This window comes from Falco biarmicus, chromosome 9, assembly GCF_023638135.1.
Source record: "Falco biarmicus isolate bFalBia1 chromosome 9, bFalBia1.pri, whole genome shotgun sequence".
In the NCBI taxonomy this organism is placed as follows: domain Eukaryota; kingdom Metazoa; phylum Chordata; class Aves; order Falconiformes; family Falconidae; genus Falco; species Falco biarmicus.
Genome location: NC_079296.1, coordinates 30816193 through 30839451, shown reverse-complemented (window position 1 = coordinate 30839451; position 23259 = coordinate 30816193). Strand labels below are relative to the sequence as shown.

The 23259-nt window shown below is 36.7% G+C and overlaps 1 protein-coding gene across 1 annotated transcript in view; it reads right to left on the bottom strand.

Annotated features, from left to right (window-relative positions):
• Window positions 1-408: 408 nt before the first annotated feature.
• HTR7 (5-hydroxytryptamine receptor 7) overlaps window positions 409-23259 on the bottom strand; it is a 39500-nt gene continuing 16649 nt past the window's right edge. The window contains exons 2-3 of the mRNA XM_056353095.1: window positions 13636-14382; window positions 409-4399 (exon numbers count right to left, since the gene is read on the bottom strand). Coding sequence (XP_056209070.1) covers window positions 4363-4399; window positions 13636-14382 — 784 coding nt within the window. The 3' untranslated portion in view covers window positions 409-4362. The remainder of the gene's footprint in view (window positions 4400-13635; window positions 14383-23259) is intronic.

Sequence of the window (23259 nt, the reverse complement as noted above, 5' to 3'; positions counted from 1 at the left end):
TTAATCTCGACCTGCTCAGCAGGGCCTGAGCCAGTGTTCTTTGCAGCAGTGCTTGTGCTGAACAAACCAAACCACACGTTCCTCAGGAGCATCATTCAAATTTCCAATCTCTCACTCTTTCAGTTCAGTGCTATCCAACAAGTGTAGGTGCCTTTCTTTAACGTTAATTTTAATACAGTAAGGATTTTCAATAAGTCAAGCTGAAAAAAATCAGACATTTCTGTACATGAGAATGTCTTCAATGAATCTGAAATAAATCATTTAAACAAATGGATTCTCTATTTTCCATAGCATTACTTCAAAGAAAGCACATGACACAGGGATTAGTATTCAGTAGACTTCTTATTTTATTGTATAAAAGTAATTACCTTTTAAATACTATCCAAATGAACATTTTAATATCCCTCTGGGCTTACACATTTTAAAAGCATAATATAGCTCAGTACCTAATACAGAAGAACCCTATTTCCTTTTTTACTAAATTGGTCTGCTATATAAATTGGAATCATTTACAATGCAAGTGGCAACAATTCTTTGTTTTAAAAATAAGACTCATATTGCAACCAAAGACACTCAGCATTTTCAGGGCAGGCCACTTACAACTTGAAGAACTTAATTTCCTTGTATTTCTATTTCTTGGTAAGCTATTTGTGGGAAGTAGTCTCTTATGTTAACCACCTTTACACTTTTACTAGATCTCATCAAGGAAAAATAAATTACTTAAAATATATAGAGTTTCAGCTCAATCCTCTGGTGAGTTTTGCATATTAAAAGTCCCGTCTGACTGAAATAATACATAAAATTCACTTTTATCTATTATAATTATCAAGAACATCTGACTGTTTTCATATTATACATAGATATGATTTTTTGTGCTTTCACACAACTTTTCCAGCAGTGCATCTTGTGGTAATAAGAAAAAATATCTTCTTTTGTCATTGTATTTAGTTTTTGCTCAGGTCTGAAGTGAATTAATCACTTTGTCAAATGAATAAAGCTACCTTATATAGTAAGAACTTTACATTAGAATTAAGAGGGCAGCTAGGCAAAAAGCTTTAGGTTTGTAATGAACAGATGAACCTGGACAAAAAAATGATAATGAGGGAAGAACAGGAGAGATATAATAAAAGTGTTCTGGTCCACCAAATACCTTGGATGTCTGTTGACCCCAAGAATACATATGGAGAACAAGACAGGCTGGGGCACATAGTGAAACATCAAGGGGTTTGCAAAACTTTGGGGAACTGAATTTTATTTAGTAAAATTGATAAATGCAATGGTAACTACCATAAGGCAGCCCTTTGAAAACGCAAGCTGCTCACTGTCACATCCCAGAACAGGTTTGGTGACGGAGCTAGAATGGCATCTTCTCAGACTGAGAGTCTGAGCCTTGTTCCTGGCATTATTCACTGTGCTAGTCTTATGCCTACAGCCCGGGACTTGCGTTATCTCAGTGTAAGGCAGGTCTGTGTGCAGCTTTTGTGCTGCTGGCTACAGAAACTATTGAAAGCTCAATTCATCGTCCCAGCAGGCCATCTAATCTCTAGACTTCTTTTGATCAGTCCCACTTTTTCCCTAATCGTCTAAAATACTGTATACATTGTTTGCTATGATGCATCTCTTGAATATGTACTATGATGCATCTCTTGAATATGTACTTAGCCTTGAGTTATTCTTCTAGTTATTGTGTGGGTTTGTGCATTGCTTTGAGAGAGGTGACAGACCTGACGGTTACAGTAAGAAAAAAAAAGGGCTTCATCTTGTATGATGAAGTATCGGTATTCTGTAGTTCCCAATGTTCTTTGTGTTGTTTACAAGTCCAAAAACTCCTGGATGAAAAACTCTTCAGGAAAAAATCAGGCACAACTGCAACTTTATAGACCCATGATGCTGCAACTTATTCCAAAATATTCTCATAATTTCTGCAAGATTCTGGGAATCTAATAGATATTAAAAGAAACAAATGTTTATTAGGTAATAACATTTGTTGCCTTCTTTTCATGAAGCAGTACCATTCTAAAATATGAGGGACTGGATGTGTGTTTTATATATATATATGTATAAATATATCTATCTAGAACTGTAGATCCCTAACAGGTAAAAGCACTTTTTGACTCTTGTCCTTGGTTATATTTCTGCTAAAACATAAATTTTCACTTAAGCTTACAACAGCAGTATTAAAAAATCCCATGAATTTTCACAGAAAGGTATCATCTGTAGCATTTTTTTGGTTGTTTTTTTTTTAAAAAAAACCACTTTAATTATTCATATGATGTATAATTTTTCCATTTCACTTGTGAAGTTTTTGACACAATGTCATGAACAAGGGAAGTGAAACTCTAATTCATCTAAGTAAAATTGTTTCATTGCCTTTGTATAATGGACACGCAAATGAGACCATAAAGCTTAAAAATTAGTTTCAGAGTATGACTACTGCCCTTTATTTTAAGGTTTGGGTTTTTTAAAAGAAGAAACAGACTTTTTTTTCTTTTTAATGTTTTGGGGTTTTTTGTCCATTTATGACTCTATCATCTCTCTTTCTCATTAGATCCAGTTATAGTATTATTTGCCAGTGTAATTTTAACTTCAGATGAGTTTCCCTGAATATATTCTCGTGTAATCCAACCAGAACTGGTCCATTGCCCATTGACAATAATTGTCCCATTTCCTCTTAAATACTTAAAGCTAACCCAGTGAAAAGCGTTGCTGTCTCATTGCCTTTGGGAAATAAAGCAAATTATAAGACTCATTTTGTTTCAAATGCAGAGTTCACAGTGATTATTTTTATCAGTGAAATACTGAAAAGAGTCTTGCTGACCTCATACAATGAAAATACGCTACCCTGGTGCTCTCTTGCCTAACTGCAGACGTCAGCTTAGGGTGTCAGACAGTGAGCAGAAAATGGGCTAGGCTTTCCGTCCTAGGTTTTACATAGACTTAGCATGGATTGATTTGCATTCTGTAGTCATCTCTCGCTGATAAGTAATGAGTTGTCTTGTGTTGGTCGATGCCTGGCTTCTTATTTAGATAACTATTGTGAACTTGTATGTTAATTTAAACACAGGAAATCAAAGCTGTAATGGTGTGTGTAGTCAGTGGACGATTTACCAGCAGCATTTTGGTTAAACTGCAAGTAGGAGACCAAGTTAGCACAAATCATATGGCTATGGAAATAAGGCAAGTGCTCATCAAGATGTAAAGATTTAAAGAAGATAGCATTTACGAATGCTATACCCTGCTGCATTGTGGATTTTTTAACCATGTATAGTTTAGAAACTGAGAAGAAATGAATATAATAAGCTCAAAAAACCCAAAAGTGTTCAAAGGCATGATCTCTTGAATCAATTTTCCCCGGGACAAATGGTCATTAACACTTACCTATTTAAGTTTTGTCAAGTCAAAGGGGTTTATTTTAGTTATAACGAGACATTGGCATAAATAACAGTTCTTAAACACATTTTAAAAATTAACATGTATTTCTCAGTCTAGTCTGGCTAGGCAGTAGGACAAAAAGCAAAGTGCTATGGAAATTCTCCAGCCTTTTATAGTTGTTTGAGTTAAAATGAGATAGAATTGTTTTTTATAAATTGGCAGGTCAAGAAAATTAAAACATTAAAGCAAAGCAATCGTATCTGTAAATTAACTGTGTTGTAACAGGTGTGCGCTCTAATTCTGTCTCTTAACTTTTGTCAGACAGTAACTCGATGGCAGCTTTTTTAAAAGGTTATGGAGAACAAAGCATGTGTATGTTAACAAGTAAACAGACATTTACTTAGTACAACAGGATGCTTTTACAAAAATCAGTCTTTTATTGTTGCCTTTCTCAATCCCATTGCAGGTGCATAGCATCTCTTTAACACGAGCCCTGAAAGCATCCCCGAGCCACCATTGGCTCGAAAACTTCTTTTTGTAGTACAACAAAATACATTTGGTATCACTGATGATCCCTGAATATTAATACCAATATTACAATCCACAAGCATGATAAACATAAATGAATGCTCTTCTACATTATTTAATGTGGTGGAAATCTGTACAGTGCTTCACCTTTGAGTTTTAGTTGCCTATTTTTCTCCTCCCCATATGCCAAGTTTATTGCTGAAATGATTTGGCTTTCTCAGGCAGAAAACTATTTTCATTTGTATGTATCAGCACATTTCTTCATAACAAACAAGATGTGACTACTTCCGGTGGAAATGTATTTAACGTAATATTGAGCTCATTGAGTATTTTTAGCATGTTCCCATCAAAAGAAGATGAAGTACATTTCACCAATCTATCTGGTTCTTCAGAAGCCAATTCTTCATTTTCCTTTCTCCAGTTCTGGCTTGACCTTTACTGGCTGCTTTGATGCACATTTGGTCATGACTCTTTTTCCCTGGAGAAATCAGAACTTCTCCTGTTTTTAAAAAAGTGGATGAATTAGATAGGAAATGTCCTGGAGCAACTATAAGTCCTGATCCAGATACCACTGAAATAAATGGAAACATTTCTTAAGAGGCAATTAGATCATGGCTAATAAGATAATTCTTAGAGGTCTTGTACAAAGGAGGAAACTAGGGGAAAGCGGAGGGTTCTGGTGGTTTTCGAGTCCTTTGTACTCATTGCATTTTGCGTGGCTGCAAGAACTAAGGAATTTTCCCAGGCCATTTTACACAATTCAGTGGCAGAAGCCCAAAATGACTTCAGAAAATGCAGCTGGTTTTACTGATCCCCCCACATCTGGCCCAGCCTTCCAGCCTCTGGTGGCAGCACAAGCCTACATGTGTCACTGCCCATGGAGATCTCATGTGTGCAAGAGAGGGAGTAAGAGGCCAGAGCCATAACAAAGGCTTCTCCCCCAAAAAACCATCTATAGGCAAGGAATTGCTGCAAAATCTTTGCATGAAACATATACATCTTAACTAGCTGGAATGACATTGTATTTTATCCTACTTATGCACCATCGCTCTAATTACAGTTAGGGCAAATTCCTGCCTCTCTTCCAGTTTGGTGAAGGGAAGAACCAACCCTCTACAGTAACCAGGCTGAAATGTTGTAACAGAAACATCTGTGAGATTACAAAGCAGCTTTCCAGGGCACCCCAGCTCCATCTCTGCCTGGCTACAGCATGCTGTGAGGCACTCCTTTGTCTCATTATAACCTCCCTGTTGAAATTACTGAATTATTCACAACAGTAAATGGATCAGGAGCAAGTATTTGTACAGAAAAACTAGCATTCTCCCTCATTTCAAAATTTTATTACATGAAAACACATCTTGGCCAAAATAGATCTAAATTAAAGAAAGACAAGTAGGTAGGAATTTCTGAGAACTGACCAGGTAATTATATCCACGTTCAAAACTAGATATAAAGGAAAGCAAGGATTTTTTAAAATTATGTATTTTAATTCTAGGCAGTTTTTAAAGCCAGAATAAAGTTCTGGACCTTATATAATTTGCCTTAGGAAATGTTATGTTCTGTTCATATATTGCATTCATTGGAGGAACAGCCAGAAAATATATGGACAAAAGACAATGAGTAATTTCATTATCATGGATAAACGTTTGCTTTTATAAATCTTTGTAATTACAAGCCATTTTGATGCTCATGATCTTTCCTGTTTTCTGGGCTGACAGGATTATTTTGGACAGAGAAGACTAATCTTAAAAAAAAAAGTAGTTGTTTTGCAGCATTAACTTTATCTGGCCAGTTGAACATTTGATTATTTATTTAATATTTTTTTTCGGTAATTGCAAGTTAAAGGTCCTTAGCATGATTTTGTCTTGCTGTATTTACTGCTTTGTTTGAAGAGAGAAATACAATTTATGAGTTTCACAAAAGTATCTGCTGTATACAAGCTAAGAAAAACTCTAAGTATTCTGTAAGGAACAGAAAGGCTCTCTGCACATTCACAATGAAGTATCCAAAAGGTTTCAAGTTCTGTCTGCTTGTTTAGTTCCCATTTTACTTTTTAAATATTTCTGTTATTTCTTCTTTCTCAGGATAAATACTGGGGTTCTTTAATGTCCTTAGCTTGGAGAGGCAATAAGTACCTTTAGTAGGTCCTTGATAGTACATCAGTATACGGAAGACGTGCATCCTCCTTACATCAAACATATGCTAGGGTAAAATTATTTTACTGGACTGCAAAACCACAGCAACGTGCTAGAGCATTCCTTCGTCAAAGTCTCTATTAATTAAATATGCAAGGAAAACAGTCTCTAAAGTTGTTGTTAAGTAGCTCTTACTCTGTTTGGAAACACATACTATTGAGGTATTAATTTCTGGATTTCTATGACACAGCTGTAATGTTTCGTCATTGTGCTGTTTAAGCGTTGAGATTACAAAAATATCATCATTTTTACTTATTGGGTGGGGTTGTATTGCTTTCGCAACTATTGTTTGGAATTAAATGTTCATTTAATTTGCCTATTTTATCTTTTCCTTGCAACCATCTTCACAATGGTTGATTTGACTGAAGAATCTCTGCTGTTTTATCACAGACCTGACAAAACCCTGGTTAGATTAGCTAAAGATGTAGAGTTTTCTGAGACATCACTGAGTTTGTCCAGATGCGTTCTGCTATATTTTTCCATGCTTTAAAACATAGATTATCCAGAAGCGCTGAACTAAGTGTACTACAGTGGCTTTCTTTGTCTTCTCCAGCAGAAAGTAAAAATAAGTATACTGTAAACACAATTTTCTGGAACTAGCAGGACCACACAACTACTGACTTAATGAAATATTGTTTTTGATTAAGTAGATAGAAAACTAAAAGCAAAATATTTATTCAGTCTGGTATGTTGGTTTATAAAAGTGCATTGGTCTCTTCTGGAAACTTTGATACATCTGTATGCTTTTTTTTGCTGAAGTAACTTGACTAGTTCTATGTGAAAGATCACAAATGACAGAAATAATAATTTCAATCAAGAAAGTCATGAAGTTACAAATCATCAAAAATATTACCCTGTACAGTAACGATATATTAATATATCTTTAAGAAAAGAATATCTCAGCGGGGTTTTATTTGCTTGCAGCAGAGAAAAAATAATCTGGGGATTATAAGCATCTTTCAGTTTTCAGTAAATACGAGCTCTTCTGCCCTATTGGAAATACCACTGCACAGGAAGGGGGTTGGCAATGCAGCAGGGCAGCTGAGAGGGGGACCAGAATAGCGAGGGTGGGGAACAACAACAGGCCTATTTGGCAAAACATTTAGAAAGCAGCTATAGAAAACGGTATTGATTCACTTCAAACTCATGCTGAACCCACTCTTTAGCAGCAATAACTACTTAAAAGAATTAAAATCTGTGGAGAGGGATAATATGTTTGTATTTCTTGCATGTTGCAAAGTTTGTATTTCTTGCATGTTGCAAAGATTGCTCTTCTAATGCACTGTTTCTTTGGCTTTTTTCAAATTTATTTACTTGAGCCCTTCTCTTAAAATAAAAATAATCCAGTCCTCGCCTTTCCTACCTCCTCACCCTTTGAAATAAGGGGCAAGAGTCTTAATAATTTGTACATTAAGACCATTCCCCACATCTCTGAATTTTCTCCCTTCCCTCTCCCTGGTTCTTCCTGAGAAACAATGCTTTAAAAGATGAGAATGGATTCCTAAGCAAACTGCTAACAGGATTTGATGATACATGGATCTTGCACATTTTCTGAGACTACTATACTTTGAATAGTTTTTCCTGAAAGATAAGAAAAATAATATGGAAAGCTAAATTGATAACTAGGTGAAAGCAACAGAACAAATGACATTGCTTCAAAACACCTTCCAGTTCTTTACCTACAGCATCTTGGTCAGTGACCTCTAAACTTACCTCAATAATATCCTTCTAATGATGCTGTGCTGACTCCAGTGTCTGGAGCAGGGGCTGCCTAGAAATCCATTTTCCTGCCATAAAGCAGGGGGGAGGGAGTGAATGGATTCTGTCTGCATTGTTTATAGTATTAATTTGATAAATAATTCCCTTCTTTATTTCTCATTGTAGTAGATTTATTTCCCACATTTGACATACCTTTCTGCAGGTGGTGCTAGCTAGTTAATCATCTGAACAGAGCATGAAAGACATTGCTTTTCTTTTAACGAAACTGAAATGTGAAGCAATGGACATATAAAAATGAGATATTAACATAAATCCACATTTTATTACTCGGCTGTTTCTATTACTACCTAGTAAGTCTCTTGCTAAACAGAGGAATGTGGTAAGCGTCAATACTGTACTTGAGCACTAAACTTACAGGCCGGTAGACTGCAGGAGGTGGGAGAAAATGTTGGGAACAAGGTTTCTACCACAGGCGGTTTCCCTCAAAAAAGCATTACTGAGTGAGCAAGTGGAGTACAGTTTTCACTATATCTTGATACTGCAAAAAACCCACTTGAGTTTTATTTGAATGAGGTGGAAAAAATACCGTGGGGAATGCTATATGTTGTTACTGCCTGGTTCTCCTGCAGATTAATTGCTACTGTGAAATCAGAGACTGGTTTCCAGTAGGCTAGCATTATGTTTACAGAGGCAGTTATCAGCAAGAATGGCAATGAAGAAATACAGTCGTATTTATACGACGACATATTTATACGTATGACACTTGAGACCCTCCGAGCAACAGTTACAGATCTGACTCAGTAATTAACTCGATAGAAAGAAACAGAGGTGGGAGGCTGCAAGGTGGGCAGGGAAGGCTGTGAAACGAGCCAAACTAAACTCTTCACAAAACCATTATCTCAAATTCCCCTCCAAGGGCATTGCTTACACTGAGAATTGTTCAGCCTAAGTCTACGCATCTAGAGCCCTTACTGTAAGCTGTTTTGTGCCCTGTTTACTGAGGAAAAATGACATAAACATGGGGCATCTGAGCAGGATGAGACTAAAAGGATGCAAGGGACTTCCTGATAAAGCACAACCCTTACACTGGCTGCTATATTACTGGCATGAGCCATGCTATGGAAAGACTATTTCAGCTAAAGGAGGCTCATCCAGGACTGCCTCACCTGGGATCTGTTGATAGCTAGTGTTACCTTTATGGATAAATCACAGATAGGATAATACTAATACCACTTAATGAGCTGTGTTAGAGGGGTTTTTTGCATGTGTCTGTTTCAAAGCTTTGCTCTTTGGCTTTTAGTTTGGCCACAGGTGATGTTTATCTTCAGTAAAATGTGTTTGTGATACTGAAAGGTGGGTTCAGAGAAGGCTCTCTGGCACGGCGGTGGCTAAAACTCCTTTTAGCAAACTGCCTCACTCAGCGGCTGCTCTCAAGGAGCTTTACATACACTTTAGAGGGGAACAAAGAGACACATAAAGTGAAGAAGGTCTGACTGGCATCCCCCTATGTTGATTTCTAGATAACTCTTGGCAGCAACTGAAGATCTCAGGCTGCAGCTGAAGACTCTCTGAGTGGCTGCTTGTGCTGGATGAAGAGGTAGTCTAGATGCTGTTGGCAGCTGCACAACTGCTGCCTGATTTCCTCAGCTCCTAGCACAAAATAGGGTAATCCCTCTGAAATTGCTGCCTGAGCATTTCCCAGTATAACTTTGTTTTTCCCAGTGTTTAGGGTGTGGTACAGCTGAGTGATCATCCCATGAACCAGTATAGTTAGCTACGTTTCCCTAGAAATGCCAAGCAGAAAAGCAAAAAAAAAAAAAAAAAAAAAAAAAAAAGCCCCAACGTAAAAAATGCTTTGTGGTGACTCCTTTCTCCCTGAATAAGGAGAGGTGAGTTCCCAAGTAAGAGCTATAGAGGAAACAAAAAGTCTAAACAGCCTCATGAGATCCTGGAAAGCAAACATGAGTGCAATGTGTGCATAAACTAGGCACAACTGTTTTAAAAATCTTGTCAGTCTAGTAAATGGAAGCAAAATTTGGTCCCCTTTTTGTCACCATCACCAGCCAGGAATCTCATAGCAGCTAGAAAGCAATTTTGGAATGACTGGCTGGTAGAAATACAGTCTAGGATGTACAGCAATATGACTAAGCCTTTTCTAATTGGAAGTACTGCATGTGGCTACTGTAGCTAACAGCAAATGCTGCATTCAGTTTTCTCAGACAAAAAATTAAGCTGGGCTTATGCAGCCAGTTCTGCACTACAGTTAATGGGCAATCCTGTTCTCTAGGATAGCTTTTTCCACGCTTTCTTGTTTTCCAGTCTATGCTGCCCTGTGCACCTAAGGACCAACTCCAGCCTTTCCTGCTGTGGCTACTGTTTGTGGATTTAGACAACATGCACTGTTTCTTAAAAAGAAAGATTGGCTTAGATTTCATTGCTTTGACATCTCAACGGATCTTACATAAAATCAAGATTCCATTCATGTTGTTATTTAAAAAAATTTAAAAAGCCAAAATACTTTGATTAAACCCAGAGCAGTGCTGACCTGCAGAGCCTAGCTCCCCTTTAAGCAATGAGGCAGCAAGTGTTTTCACTGGGATTGTACAAATGTATTTCAGAAAGGTTTGCATCTTCATCCTCAAAATCTTGCATATGTACCCTTGTTGCCAAAAGGCAGAACTTTTTCCAAAAGTACCTATCCAATCGCAAGTCTGAAACTTAGAACTGCTTCCAGGTCTTGCTTCCGATATCTTAACTGTCTTCGTTTGGTTTAGTGTTATGCTGGCTTCCCTGTACTCTGGCTTGTTCTGGGAGGTTTTTATCACCATTTTTTTCACCCCTCTTGCTTTCTCCTAGAAACATGTGAAAGGACACACAGACCAAGAGTGAGATCTCATCTAGGGTTTGGTACTAGCACGTGCCAGGCTGCACACAGGATGATGTAGAGTTCTCATTCACCCATTTATATGTTACCCCTTTGTCAGATGAGTAGTGAATTACTCAGTTAAAAAAACACTACTGCTGCAGTTAGGTATTTTGATACAGTTGTATTTATTTATCTTTTTAAAATGTAGTATGTCCTGTTCTGGAACCCAAGCAATTATTGCCTTGTGCTTCTTACCTAAGCCTCTTTCAGTTAAAGTTCTCTCTGAGAGCTTCCTCCTTTTCTCAGTGCCATGTTACCTGTGTGCTTGGGTCATGGGACGTTCTTCTAACTTTCTCAATTTCTTCACTTTTCCCCTCAAATACAACTCCATCTAACAGCTTCTGTTTGCCACATAGCTGTGTTTTGTTTTGGCTGTATGCATAAACTTTGTCTTTTCCTTTTTCCTTTTTCATTTCCTTTTCTTTCCAAACATACCCAGAGATGAAAAGTGTCTGTTTATCTTCCAAAACTTCAAGTACTGACCACAGCCCATAACAGCTGTTTTTCTTTCCTGGGCTCTCATTACCTGAAGCATATGGCAGAGGAGAGGTGGAGTACTGCAGGATGCTTTCCCTGAGGAAAGCAATTGCCTTTAGTGACAGTTGGGCAAATATCAATTTCTGACTCATAAGACAAGTATTTCATTTTAAAAAAATCTTATTTCAAGAAAACACAATTTCTCAGGCTTTCCTGCAGAATAAAAATGGCTGAACCTTCTGTCAGAATTCTCAAAATCCTTCAGAGTTTTGTAATCCCACCTGGAATCTTCACAGGTACGTTTATTTGTATAATCCAATACATATCCTCACATAGGGAAAAAAAGAATACAGAACGCCTGTGAAAACTCCTCACTTAGGCTAGGAACTCAGAAAAGGCCACTCTGATAGGTAACAAAGCCAGAAACATTAATTTCATGTCAAACATGGAAAATATGCTTGAATTAACATGAGCTCTACTCCGTACTACAGAGTTTGTGGATAATCTGGGCCAAAACCTCTTCTTGTCCTTCTACACAGAATACTTTTGGAATATTTAAAAGAAATCGGACTGTTCCAAATGTATTTGAATCTTGTTTAGAAAATGTTTCTGAAGCTGAGATGTAGCCTGTCTCTTACTATTACAAAACTATGAACCTTCGCTAAAAATGAGGCCAAAATGTACTTCCTACTGTGTGTATCCTAGTGTATAAATCCATCTAAAATGACTTAAGCTTGTTTCGGCACACATAGCACATCGATCCAGCTTTTGTGTATCTGCCACTTCAAAGCTCAGGTGTTTGCAACAATGTCTGTATGCTTTGAATAAGGATCTGGCACAAACTTCTCACTGCTTAGTCCAAATTAACATCGCTGAATTCATTTAAGTCATGTTGGCTTCAAACTTGAGAAAGCAGGGACAGAAGTTAGCCTAAACTGTGATTTGCTGCTGAGGCAATTTGATAATGAATGTGTCTCCTCATCGATATCCCAATATCTGAAAAAGCAGACCGAGCTCTGAAACAGTCCTCATTCACTAACGTACCCTGTGCTTCATCTGGAACATGGTGTGCAGTGCAAACTCAGTCCAAAAAAAGCATCTTCTTATGATTTGCTTTAAGTTTATTATTATTTCAGGTTATTATATTAATATATTACATAAGTGCATTTTATATTAATATATTTTGTATTAATATATTAATATAATTAATGCATTTGTTGATATTAAATTTTAATACAAATATTGTTATATTTGACCCTGTTCCACTGAGGGAAGAGCTTTGTTACCAGAGTCACGAGAAGTAGAATCAATCCTGGGGTGAGCTGCAGTGGTAGGGGAAACAACTAGAATTAGAAACAGTAAATTATCTTGATTCTTACACAAGGCAAGGCTTTAAACCATTTTAAGCAGAAGCGATGACCAAAATCAATTTCTAAACATAAAGACCAGATACCTCTGAATTTCATAAAGTCTTACACTTACTTTTTCCTTACTGACTTCAGAAAGAAAAGAAATCCCAAGAAGCTAGAAGAGTTTTCAAATAGACAATAAATTAACTACTGAAGTGGAACATGGACTAGACATACATCAACAGAAAAGAAAGAAAAGATGGATAAAGACCAGACAGCTTCTGAAATAAATTGTAATCAGATATATTTTTTATGTTAGAAATGTAGAAGTATAGCACAAGGTCTTTACCTGGTGTAATTGGCATAGCAGCACTGCAGCTAATTGTGCTGCATGACTGTATGCAGCAGCAGATGTTGGTCCATGTGACTTTACTCAAACTTTTACATTCACATTGGAAGTGTAATGTACTCTTCCAGTGCCATTGTATTTCACAAAGTAGTTTATTTCCAGGCAATCCAGTAAATTAATGCTTAATGGGCATACGCTTTTTTTATAATAAAGAGTATTTTTAAGCAATAGAAGTTCTTTGATCCAGCTTTTTTTTTGCCTTTTTTTTTTTTTTATAGTAACAAAGTGGAAAGCAGTGAATTATACTGAACTTTTCACCATTTTCAGGTCTTTATTACAGCAAAAAATCACTAGGATACAAGATGCATCCACCATTCAGACCCAAACATTTGTTTGGGGCCAGAGGCCAAACAAATGGCTTAGGCCAACTTTGCTATTTCCTCACTAGCAACTCAAACATCCTGCAAGACCTTTTACCCTCCCCCTTTCTAGTATTTCCCTTACACCCAGATTCTTTAGATGGTGTTCTTATTTATCCAGGCTCACTAGGACTTAGTGGGCTGCACAAGAATTAACCTTGGTACCTTCCAGTTTCTTGATGACTGCATTAACAGTGCTCAAGAAGCCTGATTTTTCCTATCATTCTTCTTTCAAATCTGTGAGGAAAAAGCTAAGGTGAAAAACACATAAATTATCATAGTAAAGGATGAGTGACCTTACAGAACAAATTCTGGCTTTTCTGCAAGCTTCAGAGCCTCGTGCATCCCTGCAGCTGATAGTTTCCGGTTGATGTTCCTGTATCTGCATTGCAGGAGGTTGCGATAAGTTGTCCTCAGGTCCCGATTGAAGAAGGCATATATAAAAGGGTTAATGAGAGAGTTTGCGTAACCCAACCATAGAAATGTTCTCTCAACCCACAGCGGGATACAGCTGCATGCTGTACCACAGATGAAGGGCCTGGCGGTTGAGAGGAGGAAGAAGGGCAGCCAGCAGATGGTGAAAGCCCCAACAATAATCCCAAGTGTAGTGGCAGCTTTCTGTTCTCTTTTAAAGATGGAAATGTTTTTCTTGTCATGCTTTAGGAGTCGTGAAAAATTAGTACATTCTTCAGATTCCTTGTGCAGTTTTACAACTCCGTTCATAGAAATTGCTTCCATTTCTTCCAGCCGGGGAAAGCCAGCAAACTTGTGTTTAGCAGCACTCCTCTTGGCAGCTTTGTAAATCTGATAGTACATGAAGAGCATCACTGACATTGGAATATAAAATGCAACTGCTGTGGAGTAAATGGTGTAGCCGAAGTCTTGACTGATCAAACAAACCTTTTCATCATTTACATTTTGGGCCCAGCCGAAGAGTGGGGGTATAGTGATAGAGGCAGATAAGAGCCATACACTCAGGATCATTTTGGCCATACACTTCCCATTCTGCCTTACAGGATACGTGAGAGGTCTCGTTATTCCCAGGTACCTAGAACAATAATGTAGAGTTGTTATACAGTGCAGTGGCTAACTGATAAATGTTATTTCACACAGCCTACCCTAAACCAAAACATCTTTGGCTAAGGTTTCTATTTTTCATTTTTCACTCTTCTATTTTTATGTATTTCAAACTGGTAAATTCATCTCTCTCTTACGTTAAAATTTATGGTGCTGATATTCTGTATAAAAGGTCTTTTATTCTAGAAGGAAATCTCCTCTTGGCCATAACAAACTTGATTTTACTGAATTCGTACCATCTTCGTGCAGATAACTAATTTTTTTGGCATTTAAGGAAATTCTGAAACCTACTTTTTATTTGCCTAACTTTTGAAATCTTGGAGTATAGATGAATGCTCACTCCACAAAGTGTACCACTTTTCGTATTGAGTGCATGGTTTAGTTAAAACAAGCATACATTCATCTGCATTCTTCTTACATATTCAACACTGCCGTTAAACTGAGAAATTATGAGTTGTCTTTCTTACCGTTATGTTTCAGATGGGAACAACAAACTGTAAACTTATGCTGGGAGTAGATTATTTTAATACTAGAACAATTCTCTTTATCATCTTTTAATTAGAAAGAAACCATATTTATTCAATTTTCAAACTTTTACTGAACAAAATAACAATCTGTCACAGTGTCAGAAGATCACCTGGGGAAAAAAAACATAGTTTTACTAGGAGCTAAATTTAGGGTGGTAAATTGTAAACAGACACAGAAAACGTTTATGAAATGTCAAGTTTTCATAGAGAAACCCAGAGAGGTCTGTTTACAACTTCTACATTTCCTAAGCTGTGATAGCTTAAACTATGTATATTTTTCTAATTAAAATAAATAGTACTATGGCCTTATATAGCTGGATAGCAATATCCTAAGTTTGTGTCTACTCTCAACTACTGAAAATTTCTGAATTTTCTCTCCAGCTATAGGAACTTTCCCTTAGAAGGAATTAGATGTTTGTTTGGTTTTTTGTTGGTTTTTTTTTTTTTTACACCTAACATTTTTACTTTGAAATTTGGTTTCTGCTGAACTGGAACTTACCTATGAGTTACCATTAAGTTCTAAAATTGTTCTTTTTTCCTTCCCTCAAAAGAAAGAATTTTAAGAAAAAACATTGTGATTCACTTTGTTACTTGTAAAAGAAATGGTTTCAAATCAGGTTTCAGAACAACATTTGGTTTCAAGAGGTACTAGTGTTTCGTTTACACAGTGAAAGTCTTGGAGGGTTACAAACAAGAAATACAGTAACGTGATTAATTTTGTTTTTCCCCAGAGCATTTTTTCTCTCTCTATTCACCTAGCAAATCAAATATGAGTATTTGCCTGGCTCTGCGGAATGCTGCATTGTTGATTTTACTGCAATGCAGTAAATTATGGCCAGTGCTGCTGCTTTATACAAGCACCCAGGTATGCCACAGTTCTGGAGTAAAAAGAAGCATCATTTCAGGATCAGTTCTGATGGGTAACAGCAAACCCTTTCAACAACATCATTAATTTTATATTAATGCTGTGGGAAGTGTTACACAAAGGACAGAACTGGCTTATTGTGCCCTATTCTTGATAGTGTATACAAGTAAATACAGCAGGCCAGTATTTTGCCAGTGAAGCTGTGTGTAGTGGGGCTGTGAGCTAAGAACAGTTATTAAAATCCTCTTGGGCTGGGGTTAGACCGGTGCAATATATGGACCGTGTATTAAAAAAACTGCCATTTCTTGTGCTCCTCACCATCGGCATTAGAATATAATCACCAGACCAGCTCCAGCAGCTGTGGGCACACTGTAGGGTCCACAGAGATTTTTGTTTTGCGGCATCACGGGCAAAATCCCAAGGAGCTGAGAGTTTTCCAAGGCACTCCAAGATGTAGAAGAGCAGGGTTAATGCAGTGAATTTCTGGAGTTAACTACCTAAGGGATACATCATACTGCTTTAAGTAACGTAACTGCAGCAAGGGTAAGTTATTAGCTGCAGCTGTTCTGGGACAAGAGTGGCACATCCTTAAAATGTTTCTGAGTAGCATGATAGCGCTACAAAAATTAAGCACACCCTTTGTGCAGAAAGCTTACTTGTCACTTACAACGTGTTGTTTTAAAAAAGTCTTTGAGAAGTTGGTCTACCTTCCTGAAGTGTGTATTTTTCTAGGTATTACTCAATTGGTCATTAAAAATAACATACTTATGAAGTGAGCTTTATTATGTAGCTAAAAAAGTTAAACTGGATTTCTGTAAAAATCAGATCTGTGGGCTGCATGCTCTGAATGCGCACTGATGCATTCTCATACATCAGAATACAACAAAAAGAATTCATGAAAGCAGAAGTATACTGAAAAGAATTAAAATTCATTAGTTTTACGCTGGCACCACTTTTTGGGGAAGCTATCTGAGCTTCAAAATTGCTATTTGAAATTAAAATACATCAATTAACATAAAAATACACCAGCATCCTTTCTGCCTTATCCATTTTGCTAAATGTGGTATGATAGTGAAAAGAAATCAGCAGGCATAAATGAAGGAATGTTATCTTTTTATCTCTACATATGAAATACATTACCCTTGAAAACTTACTTGCAACTCTAAAATAATGTAGATCACTACTGTTGTCTAGAGAGTGTCCAAGACTTAATAGATTTTTTTAAAACAAATACATGTAAACACATGAACACATCCCCATTCTGGGTTGGTTTATTATGATTTCTTCGGTGCCTCCTCTTCCCCGCTGGAGGATTAGAAACTGGCGTCTGTGCTGCAGTCCCATTCAGGTGTGAGGTGCACAGAGGGTGCCCAGCTCTAGGGAGGAAGAATTATCCCTTGCCATCTTCTTTCTGGAGCTCTGTAGGTGGGGGGTAAAGAGCTCCTTCCTTTGTGGGGTGCTGTTATCAGCCACCATACTTAATTGTCATTTGCCACATTCACCCAGTGAAGGCCAACAATGGAAAAGGTGAATAAGTAAATTCTTTCTTTTCCTTTGCTTATGAAAAATCTGGCTCCCTGTGATCCAGCATTCTTTCCCAGTACCTCTATATTGTTACCATTTAATGACAGGCAATTGTTACAGACAATTTAATGTAAAATCATAAATGCATAGGCCTGCTTCTGAGATCATTCAGTTTGTGGGTTTTACCATTCTGGCTTTTTTGATATTGATGCGTTACAACGACCACACAGAATAGGTTTTATCCTACAGCACTAAAAAAAGTCTCTATTGTCACTCGAACTGTAGATCACATAGGCATTTCTTATTACAGTGTCCTCAATATATTAAAGATTATAGCAAGTGTTAAGATGTAACGTATATAGAAAGTAGAATGGTATATGGCAGAGGGAATAGGCATCCACAGATCCTGGTGTCTGTTTCTGGCACCTCATTTTATCTCTCTGTGACTCTGTAGTTTGTCTTAGCTGTTCGCTTGTTGTGATAGTTGTCACATGTTACCACTTACACAGTGATTATCAAACTGGAAACTGGACTGCTACTGTGCCCCACTAGATGTTACTATATTTTAAAACATGAAAGGTTTGATACGGTTTCTTTTCTTGTAAATGTATCTATTTCATTCTCTAATTTAGACAATTGTGAAAAGTAGTTTGCTTTATCTGCACTACTGTGGAGTGAGTTCACAGAGCCATCTACTTATCTCCTAGCAGAACTTTTCAGGAAGATCTTTCTCATCACCTTCACATGGATAACTCTCCATTTGTGGCTGAACTGATTAGTAATTCTATAGATGTATAGATGTAGAAGAAGATAACAAATTTTCCCCCAAGAAAAAAAAAAGAAAGAGCAGTGCTGGCATGGTAGCATTTCAGGTTAACCAGGTATGAATTATTTTTTTTTTTTTCAGCAGTAGGAAAGTTTATTTCCTTTTCTTTGTGTTTTTTTCCTGAGGAAGCTAAACATGGCTGTAATATTTAAGCTGTAAATGTGATGAATTGTTCATAGCTATGTTGGCAACTTTGAGATGGGTCTAGTCCTTGCACCTTTTGAAATATCCAGAAAGCAAACTGAGACTTAACAGCTACATCAACTTCAACAATAGAAAGAAAATAGTAATAGCATGGTCCAATTTGGGATCCTGTGTCCAAAATCTTTCTTTATTACCTCTGTTATATGGCTAAAAGATAAAGAAAAAAAAGCAAAAGGAATTCTCACTGTGAGCAAAGTCACAGAGTAATAGAAAACCTAACAGCTAAAAGCATTAAAACTGTTTTGAAGCCTCCTGCCCAACGCAATAATCAATTGAATGCACCATGACACCAGCATCACTTATGCCACTTTTGAAGCACACACACATGTAATTCCTTTGTCTCTGGTCTCCATGTACTTTATAGGCAGATAGAATTCCATTCTAATTAGTCCACGTTCATTTCTCGGAATTCACTGACCTGATCTAACAGACGATTGTTCCAGAATCAGATTAGCACCGTCTGACTTGGCTTTTATGAAGCAGATGTATTGCTATGGAATAGAGCTAGAAACGTTGTACTGGAATTATATAAATGTGTATTATAGCTATTTCTACCAGGAATCTTGACATATCATTGTTACCACTTACGATTTGAGTAGGAGTTGTGCTTAACCTGAGGTTCTTTCAGTTCTTCCCGGTTTTGTATTTTAAAAGAATCATAAAATCGATGTATTTCAAAGACACAAAAATGCTTACCACTTTGCTTTTGTGCTCTTTTTCTAGTACAGCAGCTTTCTGGCTTCAATACCTGTCTCCTTGTACTAGTTTCTTTGCCAGCCCACAGCTATATAATCCTGTCTAATGATTCACCTGCAATAATAACTTGTTCTGAAGAACAATGCTTATCTACTGGTTTTCCTTCAGTCGCTAAAATTCTTTTATGATCTTTCATAATTTTTCTGTTTAATTCAGTGCAACTTTAAGAGATACTTCACAAGAATAGGAGCACAATGCCATTCCTAAAAGCTATCCAGCGTTCAGAAATATTCTCCCTAGTATAGTGATCAATCTAGATTGTTTTCTTATACTTTGATACATTAAGAAGTAAACTAAACATAAATATAACAAGTTGAAGCAATGATCAAAACTATTATTTCTGTTATGGCTACATCAAACTACCTAACAGAAGCTGTTCTTTCCTTTTCAAAGATACTGTATTTACACTATGCAAGAGATCTCTGTTCCACAGACCTGCTTTTAAATAGACCAAGGTATACAAAATGATCATGGAAATACTATTCCCATCACATATTTAAGTAACTGAGAAGGAAGTAAAGGGATAGAAACACAAAAATACTTAAATGCTGAGACACGAGCATTACAGTGCATGACTATGGTGTGAAAAGTAACCTTGTTAATTACTGTATGATAGTATTGTTAGCTGTCTTTCTGCAATACAGACTGGCTTGATAACCACATCGTGATATCTGCCATTTAATGTCTGGGAAGATATTTCAGAGGCAGTGAAACACTTTTCTCCTTCCCAGAACTGAACAAAGTTAGTGCTTTCATTCCATATGTGACAGCTTTCAGAATATAAATTAGATGGCTTTAAAACCTAAACATTAAATATTGTGCAATGTTAGAGCAGGACAGCAGAACTAAAAAAATCAAACCATTATTCACTCAGTGGAGAAAAAAAGACTTAACTAGTTCTGTGCTCCATCTAGTTAAATGTTGCATCTTTTCTATGTAATGATTTTGAACATAGTTCAGATCACCTTTCACACCTTAATTGCATTTGCTAAAAATGGTTAAAACTCTACTTTGTCCTTCTCAGTTGATGGCGAATGCAGTAATGTGAAAAATATTAATGTTTTGGTATCTATTTTTTTAGATGTTTATGCTTCACATCTCATACAATTTCAGCATTATTCTTATTATTGAAACAGTCATACTTTAATTTTGATACTTAGAAGAATGAGAAGGAAATATTTCTTTTGCTTTCCACAAGGTCAACACTATCCATTATTACCCTTCTTGCTCTCAATTAAACATATTTCCTTAAATTTTCTTCACGAAAGGAAGACATTCATTCCCACTGTTACAGTGGGTACATATAGAATACAGTACTATACTTTTATTGTACATAGTAAATGTTCTGACTTGATTTTTCTTTTTCTCAAAAATCATTCTAGGGGTTTATTTTTGATGGAACTCAAGAACTGTAGTCTTTCCTGGTGGTGGGGGAGGATTAAGTCAATCAAAATTAAATATCTGTTCGTTCTAAAGGAATGTAATTTGCATGGTAGATTGTTATCCTCTCTTACATTTCTTTCAGTTTCTCTGTACTTTCTTTCTCTCATATTGCATAACTTTATCTTTTTTGTTTATTTTACCTCCTTTTTATTCTTTCATTTCACTCATTCCATTCCTACTTCACTTTCTTGCCCTGCCTTATTTCTATTTCTCTCTTAGCTCTGTGTTTTCCCCTCTTTTTTTTTGCGTACTGATCCAAGCCATCCATCCCATAGATGGGGGGGATATATTCTGCTCTTATTTTAAGAAATACGTAACCACTGTATTGCCAGAAACAGATGTGTAATGTCTTTCCATCCAACTTCTATCATCTTAAGTCATAATTTCTGGAATCATATTCCTCTTTCCTTTCAGACCTTGTCTTCACTCTTTGCCTTTCATTCTCCCCCTGTGTGACTGTCGAAGCATTTGTCACCAGTCACTGCCTTGTTCTTAGCTTCCTGACAAAACAGTTCTGTAGCTTTAGATTTTCCACTGCAAATAATATGCTGTTTGGAAGAAAAGGTCCCAACATGTAGCTGCTGATGTTTATCTTGCAACACTCTGAATTTTAGATACTATGTATTTCCCAGCCAATATTTTGCAATTACCCAAATAAAAATACTTTTTATTTATATACACTAAGCACTCCTAACTGACTTTGAAGAAAACTGTATATGTATATTTTCCTTTCTTCTATCTTCACCAGTGACATAAAGGTAAGAGACATAAGAAGTAAAATGGATCTCGGTCCATTCCATCCTTCACCAGCCTCTTGGACTCTAGATGCATTTGAAAACTGAAAAGGTTTTGGCAAAAAAATATTTAGAATGAAGTTGCATGCTGAAATAGAAGACTTCGTATTTTTAATTTTTTTCAAAATGTTTGATCTCCAACTTTGTGGTTCTCATCATCTCTAGTTTCCTGTATATAAGTGTGGTTTGCTTACTGAGTGCAGTAGGATTAATTATATACAGAGCTCAAAAGTGCTTTTCACCCCACTTCTTGATAGATAATCTGTAACACTTCAAAAGCTCTCTAAATCTGGCCAAGTCACACATAGGAAGAATCCATTTTTCTTTACACTGTTCAACAGAATCCAAGGTTGAGGGAAAATTAAAAAAATAATGTCATGCTTTTCTAAAAGAAAATGTAAAGGGACACACTACCCACTTCTGCCCTTTCATCCCCCCTCCTAGATTTGCAAGTTCCCTTTATTTTATATTGATCTAAGTTTTTTGTGGAAAAAGAAGTGAGAAGAGGGTCCAAAAAGTAAAATTTTTCTTTCTTTTCAGAAGTAAAAAATTATATTAATTAAAACATAGAATAAAGTACTATTCACAATGCATATTACTAACATTTCAGGAACATTCCCTAGAGAAGGGCTTCTCAGGTTTTTTAAGCAATGTCTCACTTCACTGAAAAATTCTTCATGGCATTCATCATAGTATACACAAAAACTGCTTCACAAGTGCAGAAGGCCAGGCCTTCGTACAGCTCCCTGTTACAGCTTTGTACCCTGTGGTATAATTTACACTAGTTGTTAAATCATTTTATTGATCAAGGAGAGAAAGGAAAAGCAAGACTTCAGAAATGGCTGTTTGTTGCTATACTCAATAAAGTGATTCATGTCACTTTTTTGTTTAAACACTATTTTGTTTAAAATTCACATTGCAGTTTACTCCACATTGTCATCTTATTATTCTAAAATATTTTGGACTCATAGCAACAAATGTGGTGTATTTGCACCATGTCAATTTTTTTAAATGAGTATCTAATTACATATGGACTGATATCTGTCTTCTGTGACTATTTCTTTGTCTTTATGTGGATGATGCAGTATCTCATTTGTAAAGTTATTAGAAGATGCTTGGCCCCTTTTTTGAGGGGGCAAAGAAGGTATTTCAGCCTTCTGATACTATCTTAGAAGACTAAGATAGGAAAAGCTTTATTCTAGAAAAGAAAGAGAAATCACATTCTCATTTATTTCTGTCTTGTGTTGCAATGTTCACTTGAGACTGGGTGTGCAGCAAAAAAGTTCAGGTTGGAAGAAAGCTAGGGAAGAGGTTTTATTTCATATGGTCTTTTGTATGGTAGCAAAGAACTGGTTGAATCTGAAAAGGGAAAATGATTCTGAGGATGACAAGTATATGATTTGCTGTGACTGGAGGGAGGCGTTGCTGGCAGTGAGCTTGAGTAGCAGCAGAGGAGACCTTGAACATGAATGCATATATAGTTCAAAAGCTACTGAGGAGGGATGAGGCTTGACTTGATATGTTGCTTAATAGTGTTACGTGGGACTCAAGAGAGGGAAAAAAAGACAGAGGTGTACAGGGAATTACCTAGGTTTGTCCTTTGATCAGTCTAGGGAATCTAAAACGGCAAGTAAATGGATTGGATGCAGGACTGGACCACTGGATGCTGGTAAGGCACTGGAGGAGAAATGACATAGCTCTATTTTTTCTTGTTTGTAACAAAGAAATTGGGGAAGAATGCTTCAGCACTGGAAGTCATCTTTACGATGTCCTTAGTTCCTGAGGAGCTCATCTCATGTTCTGATCCTTACTCCCAAGCATTTCTACCTCCTGCACAATAAACCTCACCATTCTTCTGGCAATTACGGTCTGTCAGATAACAGGCACTAACCATGATCTTTTGCTGAAT